The 15,424-nt window shown below is 41.1% G+C and overlaps 1 protein-coding gene across 1 annotated transcript in view; it reads left to right on the forward strand.

Annotated features, from left to right (window-relative positions):
* The first annotated feature begins 1,716 nt into the window (after positions 1-1,716).
* The window catches only part of NOL10 (nucleolar protein 10), a 1,716,803-nt gene continuing 1,703,095 nt past the window's right edge, over positions 1,717-15,424 (forward strand). The window contains exon 1 of the mRNA XM_044079305.1: positions 1,717-1,874. Coding sequence (XP_043935240.1) covers positions 1,809-1,874 — 66 coding nt within the window. The 5' untranslated portion in view covers positions 1,717-1,808. The remainder of the gene's footprint in view (positions 1,875-15,424) is intronic.

Consider the following 15,424-nt stretch of genomic DNA (forward strand, 5'->3'; position numbering starts at 1 on the left):
TCATCCCCTTTGGGAAAAACTCAGTTCCCATAAATTACCACATCAATGGTAGTCCACTGAACACAGAAGGCGTTATAAGAGATCTGGGAACAAATCCCTCTTTTGACCACCACATTGCCACTGTGGTCAGAAAGTCCTATATGGTACATCTCATTACTAAGGGATATGCATCCAGGAAGAAAGAGGTCATTGTCTCCCTCTACTCTTCCCTCATTAGGTCAATCATTGAGTACAATGCCCCATTTGGTATGTACCTCACTAGACACATGCAACAACTGGAGAGGCTGTAAAATTACCCCACAAAGATGATCTTAGGCCTTAAACACTTGTCCTGTATGGACAGACTCAAAAAACTCTAACTATTCTATCTCATATCGGGCCGCGGCGGTGCAGCGGTTAACGTTGTGGCCTCACAGCAAGAGGTTCTCCCATTCAATTCTTGACTGGAGCGCCTTCTGTATGGAGTCTGCATGCCCTCCCCATGGTCGAGTGATGCTTAAAGACATGCAGGTAGGTGCGTCCGTGAATGGGTGTGCCTTCTTTGAAGGTTGGGCTGGCAACTTGGCACCGTAAAAAAAATTCACTGCCAATCATTAGTGGACCGGAGTTCCGCTGTGGCGACCCCTAACCGGGAAAAGCCTAAAGAAAATACTATTCCGTCTCATATCACCTACTTAGAGGCGATCTCCGACTTACAAAGCTATGTCTGACCTAGCTCTGTTAGAAATGCTACATCTAAAGAAATCCCAATCCCTCCACACCACCCGCTCCAGAGACCTCAACCTCATTACCACAATCAACAGAACATTTGTAACAGAAAAAACTGTCAGGATACACCACGAGAATAAACCATAAAACTTCTTTATTTGCGTAAATTTGTTAATTAAGCCAGAGGGTGTGATTGGCATGCGTTGAGCAGCAAAGCGCTTATCCGTTTCTGTTTACAAATAAAGAAGTTTTTTGGGTTTATATTCGTGGTTGTATCTGACAGTTTTTTCTGTTACAAAATCAACAGAACATGCTGGAGGGAGAGGTTTACAACCCAGAGACTGCCTATGCTATGGAATAGACTTCCCACAGATGTCAAACAGAGCACCTCACTGGACCTCAAGAGAAAACTTGATGCGTGGATGGGAAATAGAAAATTCACCTCGGGGATCACTCCAGTGGCTCTACTCGATAGAGGTACTGGGAACTAATGTCAGGCAGCACGATGCCTGGGTAATCCTAAAGAGTAGGCTTGTAAAGGCTCCAGGGCCATTAGCCGAGCATACACCTATGAACCTGATGAATATGAACTCTGAAATGTCTGTTATTATTTTCGACTTCGATACGCAAAAACTTCTCAATGATTTGCCAGAAAACCACAATTTTGTAAAAAGACAAAAAATATGAGACGAAAATCTGGGAAGTTGTTGAGAGATATGGTAATAATCATTCTGAACGCCGAAGCAGATCGCTTGCTCACAGTGTCCATACACTACACATCTCATATTTCGTAAAGATTATGAAATAACTACAGGAAAACAAAACATTTCTCTACGTAATTCATTTTATACATACAGAATACGCCTTTGCGTAATATAATATTTACTAAAACTAACAATCCCAGTGATAAAACAAAGACCATCATTCAGAACATCAGATCCCCTCAGATTGACGTCAATTTTCCTTCTCGGTGACCCTTGACCTGGGATGCGTATACCTTGTGCGACAAAGTGTTTTTTTTTTTTTTTTTACTTCCAAGTTTGTGTTGCCAAAGTTAAGTTACTTTGGCATATTGATTCTGTAGCTTTAAGTTTTAAAATATGCAGGTTTCTAGTGTTAATGACGTAAAGATTTATAATCTGAGCCATGGAAAATCATTGCCCCAAGTAAGTGGTCTGTGTATATTGTGTCTTATGTTGTCATAGCATATATAGGAAAAATTAAAGCCAGTTTTCATGATATGCTGCGCAGTGATACAATCATAACTGTTTATTGTGTTCACTGTGTGCCAGGTTTAGTGTTGATTCCATTTAAAGTTCATCATATTTTGCTTAATCTGTGGATGTGTTTGTTGGTATTTATAGTCATGGTTCTGAGTAGTTCCTGATTATTTTTATCTCAAAATGTTGGTTTGCTTGTAATAGAATTTGTAACAAAACCGCGAGTAATACTGTTATTCAATTACACAAGGTATTCGAGTTAGTGACGTATTTTTTCTTTAGGAAATTTTTATTAATACACACTCTTCTTGTTTAACAATTACTTTATGTGTAACTTTTTTGTTTGTTTTCTTCACATGTTGTCGGCTTACTGTGGTGATTTAAGTTTGAAGATGAATTACACACGTGTGTATATCCCCTATATATGTATATACAAATATAAATATATATATATATATATATATATATATATATATTGTTTGTTTGTTTTGTTTTATTGAAGGGAATTAGCTTAGCTCAAACTGGAGTAGAGCTCTGATTTACACGGACTTTTTTTCGGACTCATCCTGGGAGTGCTGTCTGATTAAGAGAGTTGTTAAGAGTCGTATGGTTAAGCAGTACAGGCTAAACCTTAGACCGCTGGTCCACAGGAAGCACCTCATACTTATCTGCACATCTTGCATATCTACAGATATAAAAACAGGCACATATATATGTGTGGAAATGTCGATCTGCAGAATCCTCAACCCTAGTGTATTTGATCTCTGCAGGTTAACACCAGCATTCATCAAACACTCACTTAGCCAAGCATACACTGAAAAAGAACAACAAATGGTCTCATTTACTGATCAGTGCATCTAAGCATAAAAAAGTAACAGTACCACTAGGTGAGCTTCATCTGAATAGTGGTACTGCTAGGGAAAAGGTTTTCACTTAAGTAATGTGCAGGGTTAGGGGTAGTACGCATGAGTAAGGTAGGCAGGGCCCCTTGCACAACTTTATTCATGTCTTCTAACCCTGACCCTAAATTTTCTGCAACCCCAACCATGTACATTACCTTAAGAAGAACCCTTTCCATAATAGTACCACCTACCAAGACATTTTAACCCAGAACTTGCACACTTATACAATCATTAAAACTATGCCCTAACTTAACCCCAACTGTAATCAACAAACACAGCCCTATGACTATCCTCTTACCTGACCCCAGCCCTAATCCTGTATTTCAAGCACTCACACATATACTTACCTTTTTTGGCAGTACTGAGGTTCAACTGACTGGATATTTGACAAAGTGACCATTCAGCAACTAGGACATGCAGCTAACATTGTTGAAATAAACAATTAAGTGTTAACGACTACCATATATATATATATATATATATATATATATATATATATATATATATGTGCGCAATTTTTGTGTGTGCATATATGTACATCTGTATATATCATATATTTTTGTAAATAATTATGTCATTTGAATATTAATATGATTTATATAGAAGTGGTGACAGAAGGAGATACTGCCAGCCCAGCTATCTGGAATTTTAGTTGTGTGTCATTTGTGAATATCAGCATGATGCAATTGCTTGTGTTACAACTCTGTTAGAACTGCATGTCATATTGTACAGACGTGTGCTGAAGAGATATTGTGTAAAATACTGAGCAAAAATGTATATATGCTATTGTAACTGTTTAGATGCATATGTATTTTAACAATGGGCACTGAAACACAGGAAGTTAACTTTAGACGAATAGCTGAAAATTTAAAGTACTTTATAACCACATAATAAAAAGAGATGTTTTCTTTCAGTTTCAGTGCAACAGGAGATATAATGTCTAGAACTATAAGTTTTTTGTATTGTCTTTACATATGGAGGAATGTAAATTGTTTTACAACTTCCACCATTTGCTAAAACATCTAAGGTCTATGTGTTTTCGCAGATGGATGCTAAAATCAATGGTTGTAAGCCTGGGAACTGATGACAAGAAATATCATGCTGCCAGCTACCCCAGCAGTAATATTTGAAATATTAATTTAAGAAATCTCTGAGAGAGTGACTGGGCATTTTGTATTTGTCTTTGACTTAACATCAGCTGGAAAACCCATTGAGCACACCTGTCTTGCTTTGCTCTGGAAGAAAGTTAACTAGGGCGCAGTAATTTTTCCTTAGATTCAGACAGGAATATAGTGAAGTATAGCTTAGATGCTTTATTTGTTTGAGACTGTCCTGCAATGTTGTTTTAAATGTTTCCTGTGAGACTGTCCTGCAATGTTGTTTTAAATGTTTCCTGTGATTCTGAACTCTGATGTCACTGTGAATACATATTTAGTATTGTCTTAATCTTTTATTTATTAAATATATTTAATATTTCATTGTGGTTGATCTTTGCTGAGACATATTTATGTTCTGAGAGTACTTCATATTTTTTTGGTGACACTGTGTGGGCCACTCCTAATAGCCTTGCTCTTGGTCAGACTACCATTTGTATTAGTAGGAACATTACACAGTAAGATTGGACACCCTTTGTTAAGAGCCTTAAAGTAGCTGATAAAGAATTGCCTGGTGGCAGTAATAATTACCTTATAGTCTGGGTAGAAGGGGGCATAGCTAGTAAACCTGTGACAGCCTTTCCAGGTGTGTGTGTGTGTGTGTGTGTGTGTGTGTGTGTGTGTGTGTGTGTGTGTGTAAATCAAATCTCAGTGTGTGTGTTTGTGTCAGCTACTTGGGCAGGGACACAAAGTACTGGTTGGACAGAGAGGGTGCTGGAGGTCTTGGTTTGGCCTCAGCTGAGCTCTGTAGTTGTGCCAGTGGGGAGTCTTATAGGGGATCTGGATAAAGAGAAAAGTCATCTCCAGACTGACTGTGGTCTCTGTGTGCTCTTAAGGGAAATTGCACTTTGCTGTGTGTGTACTTGTCATCCTCCCAGTGTGTACATCCCCCACTGTTGCCACTGGTGAGAATTGAGGCTCCTTGATTACTGGTCCAGTGGTGGGGCATCAGAGCTCTCGTGGCCATACGTCTCAGTTGTCCACAATTTCACAGATTATCCAGATGTTTGACTTTTATATTTTTGGTGTCTTCCTTCATAAAATTTGTGTTTTTCTTGTTAAATCATTGAGGAGTGAAAGCATTAAATAATGACAGGCATTTCAGTTTAAGACTTCATATCCCACAGAAAATGCATGTTAATGCAAAACTCTTACTGTAGTACCTTTCTAAGTTTTTATAAGAGCAGTTTTTAAAGTCTAACCCTGATTTTTGGGGCCTTGCCCCCTCCCCATTAATTTTGACTTTGTCTAGAATTCTTGCACAGAGAGGTTGAGAGGTATGCATATAGCTCTCAACTTTCTCTCTCCTCCCATAATGTAGAACAAATAGTCAAAATCATAGGAGAGTACTAGGTTATCGACCAGGAGTCAGGTCATTTTAAGCCTAGCCATTTCATAGGTTCATAAGTAGGTACTAGGCTATCGGCCCAAGGGCCTAAGAAAGCCTAGCCAACAAGGTTCCCTGGCTTACGCCACCCAAGAAAGTTAATTTCCTGTGCCCCTGTCGAGCAGAGCCACAGAAGTGAGTGCTAATGAGGAACTTTGCTTGACATAGATGGGTAGCTTGTTTCATAGTATAGGAAGTCACTGGGACAGGATTCTGTCTCCAGCATGTCCTGTTTATTGTGGTGACAAGGTTTAGGTCCCTAGAGCGTGTAGCTCAGAGGGATTGGGATTTCTTTAGGTGTAGCATGTCCAACAGCTTTGGGTTTAACATAGCTTTATATGTTAGGCAGAGATCTCCTCGGAGTAGGCGATATGCTACAGAGTAAAGCTGGAGTTTTTTGAGATGGTCAGTGTAGGGCATCTGTTTGAGGCCAGTAATCCTCTTTGTGAGGTACTTCTGTGGCCTTTCCAGCTGCTGCAGATGTCTTGTGAGGTACATTCCAAAAGGGGCGTTGTACTCTATAAAGGGTCTAATGAGTGCTGAGTAGAGGGGAACAATAACCTCTTTTTTTTTTTCTTTTCTTTTCTGGATGAGAACCCTTTTGTGATGAGGTGTGCCACATAGAGGGATTTCCTGACTACTATGGCGATGTGATTATCAAAGGAGAGACTACTGTCCACCTGGGTTCCAAGGTCTCTTATCACACATTCAGTGTTAAGTAGACTGCCATTTATGTGGTAGTTCATGGGTACAGAGTTTTTACCAAAGGTAATGACAATGCACTTTCTGGCACTGAGCTTGAGGCCAAGCCTCTGACACCAGGCATCTTTCTCAATGAGGCCCTTCTGTAGGATGTCCACATCATTTGGGGACTCAACTATGGCTCCTAGTTTGCAGTCATCTGTGAACTTCGTTAGCCAGAGGCCTGCTGTGTTAGCCTGTACTTCAGAGAAGTAGATACCAAACAGGAGAGTTCTCAGGACTGAACCCTTTGGTACTCCACTTGTCACTGGTTAGAAGTCAGATTTAGAGTCTGCAACTTTTACAGTGTGGGTTCTGTCGGTGAGCCAGTTGGCAACCCATCTTGTGATGTAGGGATTTATACCTAGTTTAGTGAATTTAGCTATAATTCCAGAATGGAGGATGGTGTCGAGTCTTGGCGAGGTCAAGATAGGCTGTGTGAACCACCTTACCCTCGTCTACAGCTTTGGTGACTGCCTCAAAGAAGTTGATCAGGTTCAGAAGGCATGATCTGCCTTTCACAAACCCGAACTGGGTGGGGTCCAGACTTTGGAGGTTACCGATATCTTTGAGTTCTATGATGATATGTTCCATAGCCTTGCATACCAGGCTCGTCAGGCTAATAGAGCGATAGTTCCCAGGATCAGTGGTGGCTCCCCCCTTGTGGAGCGGAATAACTGTTGCTGTGTGCCATTCAGTGGGCAAAAAGCATGATGTGAGACTATGATTGAATATGGTGATTGGGTGGGGGAGCCAGTTCGTGTAAAATGCAGCCTGGGATGTTGTCCGGTCCCATGGGTGCTGTGTTTTTGGTTTTAGAGAGTGCAGCTTTTACCTGCATAGATATGATTACAGGGACTCTGCATTCTTCCTGTATAGATGTGGGCCCCTTAGGGGGTGAGAGGGGGGTAAAGTTAGCACTGAACCTATCTGCCAGGATGTTGGCGATATCACTTGGTTCTGTAATTTTCGTGCCGTTGTGCTGTAACTCAGAGCAGATCTGGGCATTGCCATTGAGATTTTTGACATAGCTATATAATGCTTTGTGGCTGCCCTTAGAATCAGTGGTGATTTTGTTTTTGTAGCTAGTTTTGGAGGATCTTATAAGGGATTTCAGCTTCTTACTGAGGCTGACCAGGGAGCTCCTCCACTAATGGGAATTCACTCAGTTTTGCAACAGTTTCTTCCTTCTGTTGTAGAGTTTGTTTATGGCAGGGGACCACCAGATTGGCTTCCTTTTTTGGGGGGATAGTGTCTTGGTTCTGTTTGGTATAGCACAATCCATGCACTTGTGTGTTTATAGAGTGCATTTGTGTAGGATTCAGCAGTTGTAACTGTATTGTCCATCTGCATGAGTGTCATGAAGTTCGTCACTTCTGTTTTAAGAAGCATGAAGTTGGCTTTGGAGAAATTTTTTACCATGGTTCCGTTAATGGTGGGTGGGGGCGGGATGCGGATATCTAGGGTGATTAGCTTATGTTCGGATCTGACCAATGAGGAGTTGACTTCAGGTGTGGAACACCAGTCAGTCATGTTGGTAATGACTAGGTCTAGGATATTGTTGCCCCTGGTGGGGGTGTGGATATGTTGATCCAGGGCATTGAAATTTATGAATTTCAGAAAGCGTTGAGCGAAGGAGTTGGTACATGGGTAGTTTTTTCAGTTAATGGTGGGGTAGTTGAAATCACCCATTATTAGGGTGTTTGGCTGAACCCTAATATTTTCCAGTATATCAAGAAAAGATGAGTGGGAATCCTGGGGCATGGTAGGGATCTGTAGCAAGCTACAATTTGGATTGCAGTTTTGCCAGAGTTAGTTGCACTTGGATAACCTCGGCTGCATTATGTTGTGCAAGTAGCCTGGAGGTGTGGATATCCTTAATGAATATGGACACACCTCCAACTTTGGTGTTCTGGTCCAGGTTAGATGGCTGAAATGTGTGGTATGAGTTATAGCCTGGTAATGCAGGGGTGCTGTCTAGAGCCTTGATCCAGTCACTGCACAGATATCGATGTTCTTCATTTTAAGGAGTACCTCGAGTGATTACATTTTGAGATTTAGACTTCTAGCATTGAGTAGCATTACCCTCAGATTTGCTTGCCTGTTCCTGTTACGGTGGTGAATTTGTCATTTGGAATCTTGCCTAAAAAAGGCACTATAGGGGCGGCAAGACCCTTAGCCAGTATCCGGAATCCCAGGGGTGAAAGGTGCAGGACATCTCTGGCAAAGCATCATGGGCTGTCGACCATGTTGTCCCAGGCAGACAGATACTGGAACCCCTTAGAATGACACCAGAAGCTTAGCCAATTGTTGAAGTCAGTCATTTTGTCCTCTTACTGCGGTATTATTCTGGGCAATGGCAGGATGCTACTCAGGGCTAGGATTATACCTGCCTGAGCTACAAGCTCTGAGAGCTCTTCCATGTCTCTCTTCATGTAGTCCAGGGAGGTACGTCTCATGTTCACACCAACATGGACAATGACAGTCATATTTGTACTTGTTGTGGAGTGCCCTGAGTGCGTGGGTTATGTTGCGGATCCTGGCATTCGACAGGCAGCTGACAGTAACCTTATCCTTGTTTAGCCTGGTGAGTGGGACATCAGTTGACTATAGAGTCACCTATGACTAGTGTGTTGGTTGGCACACTGAGTCTGTGGGCTATGTGTCATTTGGTTGTGTTGAGGGGTGGAGGTTTCTTGCATTTCTGCTTTGGAGGGCTCTGTTGCTTGAGCAGATTCTTATTGAGAGCCTTTGCGAGTGTTTTTGAGTTTCTTTGTGTGGATTTTGGTGGTGTAGGTTTAGTGGGACTATGTGATGAGTGTGGTGTGGTGCAAGTGTTTACCTTCTCCTCTTGACTGTCAAGTTCAGTCTTTGTTGGAGAGAGCTTTACCTCCAGTTTGGCTAGATAAGTGCATTTCTCACAGGTTATGGTGTTGGGTTGTAGGAGGAGAGGGTTGTCTGTGTACATGAGGCAATTGCTACATTGCACCAAGATGTCCAGATTCATCAGATAGACAGGAGAGAACAGTGGGAGCTGACCCTTGGACATGCCTGAATAAAAAACTACTTTCCTCTAGATAAGTGAGGAAAGTGAGCATAAGAGCTGTTTTTCTCTAAGCAAGTGAGGAAAGTAAGTACAAAAACTGTTTTCATCTAGATAAAGAGAAAGTTTGAGTGCTGTAGTAATTTGTAGCTTATTTATTGCTTACAAGTTCTGAATAACTGCTGAGCACAAATAAGCAAATTCAAGTGCTAAAACTAAGAATCGGTACCTAGATGTTGTGGTAGATAGGCTACCTAGTGCTTACCACTCCCGCTGATCAGCTAGAATGCTTCCCTCCAGCACAGAAAGGCTTGGAGGGCTCAGAAGCTTACAAATAGTCTTGGATACAGCATATCTGTATCTGGACTAGAGTAGTTACAGGAAAGGTGGGAAACAAGTGCAAATGCGGGCTTTTAAACCAGAAAGTTGAAAGAGATGGAAAAACTGCCCAAACAGCCAATAAACTGCAATTTCTGGGCCAGAAACCACTCTTGTGGTAGATAGGCTGTTTAGTGCTTACCACTCCCATTGATAAGCTAGAAGGCTTCCCTCCATCACAGTTTCAACCCAGTGTAATACCATAGAGGTAGTAGTTAATACCCAAGGCTGGATTTAGTGATGACTGCCTATGTTCAGGAGGGTTTTGGGTGCTATCCCAGGTATGAATTTACGGTGCTCCATCCAATCATTCAGGTTCCTGTAGAACAGTGTCATAGAGGTGCTCTGTTTCTCATGGATTAGTAGTCTATTCCAAAAATGTAGCAGTCACTGGGAGATAAATCTGTCCCTCCAGCATGTCCTGTTTAGGTCTCGGGCCATATTTAAGTCCTTGGAATGGGTAACCCTAAACCCATTTGATTTACGGCTATGCAGTAAATTCATTAGGTTTGAGTCTTGGGTTGCTCTGTAGGCCAGGCGTAAGTCTCTCTTAAGATGTCTATACAATACAGAGTATAGTGACAGGGATTTTAGTCGGTCTGTGTAAGGCACATGCTGGAGGCCCTTGACCATTTTTGTTAGAAGTCTCTGAGGTCTCTCTGATTGCTATAGGTGGATCACTTACAGCTTCAAGTAGAAAGCTAACAGTATAGATAAAATGTGCTAAATTATATTTATAAATAAAGTTATTTTGATGAGTTAATATGCTTCATATTTATTTATTTTTTTTTAGATAATAGCAACCTTAAAATAAGTATTAGAAGTGAATATGTGATGGACCCCTTAAGTGTGGAAGAAAGCAGAATATGGTCTTTTTATGATTCAACATTAAGCATGCTCTTCATAATGAAGTACAGTTGAATATGTTACACACACACACACACACACACACACACACACACACACACACACACACACACACACACGTTTATTTTTTTGCAGTCTGTGATCCGATTCTGAAAAGGAAAACTTTTAACTTTTGTGCTCAGAACTTAACACATTCTGGAAAAGCCATAGGACATATAAAAATGATTAACTGTCTCTAAAATTAGTGTACAGCATGAATTTTACTAGTGTAACAGATAATCTTAAAATTGTAGTGGTCAATTTTGGAAGCATTTTTGTATTTTTACAATTAGTTTAGCTTCCCATTCAGCTTCTTATGCAAAAGTTGAAAGTCATTTTGTAAAATAAATAAAAATAAGCAATGATGAGTATGAAGTGATGTTTTCTTTCACTGTTTAGCCACTAAATTACATTATGGTAGACAGTGGGCAGTGATTTATAATACGTCTGCAAAACATGGGTAAATTGCTAAGCAAAAACAACTTCTTTAGAGGAGCAGTTTCTTGCCTACACTGTTGTTTTACTACTGTAGCATTGCATGTTAGTTTTCAATTAGGAGTGTTCCACCTGCAAAAAACAGTCAATAGCTTGTCTTTCTAGGAAGTAAGAAAATACCACTGATGCATTTAACATTAAATACAGTAAGTAGCCTGCACAGTTATTTAGGTAGTGAGGCATTGTAGATCAATTGTTCATGATGTTATGGCAGGATTTTCAGCTGTGAGGAAAAAATAATCAGGTGGTTGTATTTATCAATTAAATAAAATGTAAAAACACTATACTTTTGTATCAAAACAATATAATTTGGCATTGTATATAGTAAGGAGGTAACTCTGAAGGTTTGTTACTTAACATTTGCTTCAGAATTTTATTTATGAGTTGGCAGCTGATTCTTTTCTAGTTAGGTCCCAAGCCAGAAGTGTATAAAAGTCAATTAGATTACACAGTAATTTCATATTACATGTTATGAAGAATTTGATAGGAACAGTTATGTGAAATGCTGAATTTTAGAGTGTTATTACTTTCTCAGCAAAATATAGTGTCATTTTTTATCTTCCGCTTATTGTAGTCTTTCATCTTTTTTTTTTTTATTATAGATTTGTCTCCCCACTTGTCTAGTTCTTTGCCATAGCCTGCAAATTATTTAACCCACTCCCAGATGCTCTCCACACCTCATGCTCTTTCACTGCCACTTTCCCTCGTGTAGCTCTTAAACTTCACTCATTGCTCCCATCCCCACAACTCTACTAGTACCACCTCTCTTCTTACCTCTATTACCATACACTCTTCCTGCTTACTCTTTCTGTCTTCACTCCTACTGCTACCTTTTTCTCATCCACTACTTCTCACCCCCACCTGTGCCTACACTCCTGTTACTGTCCATTCTAATATGTATCACTTCCATGCTAATCTCCAACCCACTAATTTACTTGCCAGGATGCTACAGTCATAGTCTCATTGTTTAATTAATACAGAGAGTTCCATTACAAAGCTACCTATTTCCTTTCCATTCCTCCACTATGTTGTTTCTGTTCTCTCTCTGTCTCACCCCTTTTCACTGGATCTCTCTTGGAAATATCAAACAAAACAAAACAATCACACCTCCTATCTTGTTCTGTGTCTGAAGACTGGGGCTGGAAATACTAACCACCACAATGACTCCTCTAGAAGACTGTCATCGTTTTTTAACAAAGATAAATGGTTCGAATGCTATTTTTGCTGACCCTGCTATACCACCAAATGGAAAAGAATTTGCACTACAACTGACTTAGACTCATAAGGTCACTTTGTAAATAAGATGGTCTTCTTTTGGCTTTTCCCGGTTAGGGGACGCCACAGCGGAACTCCGGTCCACTAATGATTGGCAGTCGATTTTTACGTACCGGCTTGCCAGGCCTGACGCACAACCATCAGCGAAGGTACGCCCATTCATGCATGTCTCCACGCAGAAGACGCTCTAGCTGAGAATCGAACCGGACAGCGTCTTACTGTGAGGCGACAATGCTACCACAGCACCACCACCGCGGATACTTTGTAAATAAGATATGGGATGCTAAATACACACAATTACTGTGATATGCTTTGTAAATCTGTAAACACTGCTTAAATATTCATGTACTATGCAAATTTGTGGACACTTTAAAAATCATGTACTGTGTAAATACCTGTATACTGTTTGTACACTGTCATATGTAATCTTGATAATTTTTGTAAAAAAATCTGGGGAGCTTTGATCCTCGGGCCTCTGTCGCAGAGGGGTTTAGCAAAACTCAGTCAGACTTTCTCAGTAAACAAAGGCAAAATAAATAAAATGAAAAAGTTTTCCTTCATTGCATAATAGAAATTGTTTAATCTAAAGAAACAAGTCTTGCTATATTTTGGATTTCACATATGCTCTGTATAGTATTTGTTTCCTCACTTCTGAAGTTGTCTTTATTGATTTCCTTACATTCACCACTACAGTATTCCTTACTAATGGGATTCCCTGCCGTGAAGCCCTCCGTCCAACCAGTTTACCATTGCTTTAAGGTACAATGAACGTCACCTCCGCACTCCTTGTGTAAGGTAGGGCATAAAGGTGATGTTCAGGCGTAGCATCCTCATAACTTCTTTGCCACCAGTCCAAACGCTGTTTTAACTGCCGGTCTGTTGCATACATCCGTTTTTCTGTTTATTGGCTTTTCTGTGCTTACTCCTTTTTGGTGGAGTTCTCACAATTGCAGATAAGTACCCAGATGGGTTTTTGGTTACTTTTTTTATTTGCTTAGTGCTGTTTAGGGTTAATGTCATCCAACAAGGGTAAATGCAGTGTGGGAGACTGATTCCCCATAAAGGCAACCACGATAAGTGTCTTTTTTGCCTTGGTGCTGCTCACGACCATACGTCTTGTTCAGTTGGACAGGCATTTGTCCCCAAAACTCTTTATAGTAGGCTTTCTTCCTTTTCCTTGTACCTTGAGAGCCAGCGACTTAAGCTTCTTGCTGAGGGTACTATGGATGGAACTTCCTGCTGAGGGTACTATGGATGGAACTTCCTGCCCCGAGGGTCAGCCATCTGGGAATAAGAAGGTGCATAAGGTAAGACGGGAATCTTCCACTGTCCAGCCTCTGCTGGGAGTTTCTCCTTTATGCATCCGGAGCTTCACCCGGTTGTTTTGTCAGATTCTTCTACTGCGAATGGGTTGGAGGCTGGTGAGGATCTGGCAGTCCGAATGTCCAATGAGGCTTTGCAGGTGTCCATTTTGGGCATTCAGAAGGAACCACGCTTGACTGTTTCTGAGGGGTCTAGTGGGGGTTCCGCAGTTTCACTTTAGGGAAGAGGTTCCTACTGCAGTCGTGGAATGCCATCCCGAGTCTGGGCCTTCTTAGGTTTCCAGGATGGCTATCCCTTTGAAGAAGAAACAGAAAACTAACCATGTTTCTTCTGCTTCTAAGGATTCACATGGTGAGTGGCAGGCCTTTACTTGGGGGTATTTAATGCTTTACTGTCGTTGAGGCCTCCTCCAGGGGTTTCAGTTCCTGTTCCTCCTTGGTCTGCCTCTTCCCATAAAATGCCCAGAGATTTCCATTCTTCTGAGGTGGCTTCTGATGATGACTCCTTTGTTATTCTGCCCAGATTCCTTCTGCTTTAGACTGTGTGTCTCAGGAAGAGGATTCTCATACTCTTGATGATCCCTCTGAGGAAATTTTCTTTGGTGACACGATCTCTAGGACGATGGACTTTAAATGAGATTGTGCCCATGTTTCGGATATCCATAAGAGTTACTATGAGTTACTGCAAATGGAATCTCCTAAAACTGCAGCCATTTCTCCTGTCTTGCCTGCTTTTATTGGATGTTTTTTCCCCTGTCTCTAAAGAGCTGGATTCTCTGACCCTGCTCCCAGGAAGTGTGGTTTTACAGGGTGCGTGAGGGATTGTTCCTTTTCATTTAAATGTTCTGCTGCTGACCCGTATGTGGTGTCTGTAGCCTTTGATAAGCCATCTCAATTGCTTCCTTTGTCCAAGCTACTGCCTTCTGACAAGGACAGTAGGACCATGGATAGGCTGGGTAAGAACGTTTATACTTATTTATCCTAGCTTTTAGGATTATTAATTATCAGACCTATATCTCTAGGTATGCCTTGTCTCTTCTTTCTCAGGCCTTTCAAGTTCTTTCTGATCTTTCAGACTCTAAGGGTAAATATTCTGCTCTTTCCTTGCTTGGGACTTCCTCTCAGGTAGTTTGTCATTGTATCAAATGTAGTTATGGTCCTGCAGATGCCTCTTCAAGGGCTGCTGCTTCTGGCTCAGTTCTGAGAAGATATCAAGGCTAAGTTGCTGAATGCTCCTTCGGATAATATTGTTTTGTTTGGTGAAGCGGCTGCTGGTTTATTTAAGTCTCTTCACAACAAGGAGAAGGCTTTACAGGAGCTTAAGCATGTCTTTTTCTCCTGTGCCTAAATTTCAACTGAACTACCCTTCTAAGCCAGCCCTTGTTTGTAGATGGTCTTGCCCTCCTTCTAAAGGCAAAAAAGGGTAGTAAACAGACTCCTCCTGCTAAGGCCACTCAGACTTCAGAGATTCTTAAGCCTTCCTTTCCTGACAAACCAGGTACTGTCTGACTATCCATCCATTCCCAGTCACATTCCTTTGTCTCTTCGCCTTTCTCTTTCTCTTCCTGTTTGGATCTGGATCACCCAGAATTCTTGGGTTTTGTCAGTCATCTGGGATACTTCATGGTCTTGATTTCCTGCCCTCCTTTTATGGACATTTCTCAGCTTCCTTGAGAAGAGCTTCCTTTTTTTCCCCAGAGGTTCTTCAGGACTTCTTGTGTCAGGGTACTATTCAAGAAGTGCCTTTGTCCCAAAGGAGGAAAGGGTTTTATTCAGGAATGTTTCTAGTGCCCAGAAAAGAAGGTACTTGGAGAATTATTCCAGACTTCTCCCAAGTGAACACTTTCTAAAGGTGCCTTCCTTTTGGATGTTGTCTCTTCAGTCTCTTTTTCC

This window comes from Protopterus annectens, chromosome 1.part1 (genome assembly GCF_019279795.1).
Source record: "Protopterus annectens isolate FY-2018-M chromosome 1.part1, PAN1.0, whole genome shotgun sequence".
Taxonomy (NCBI): Eukaryota; Metazoa; Chordata; order Ceratodontiformes; family Protopteridae; genus Protopterus; species Protopterus annectens.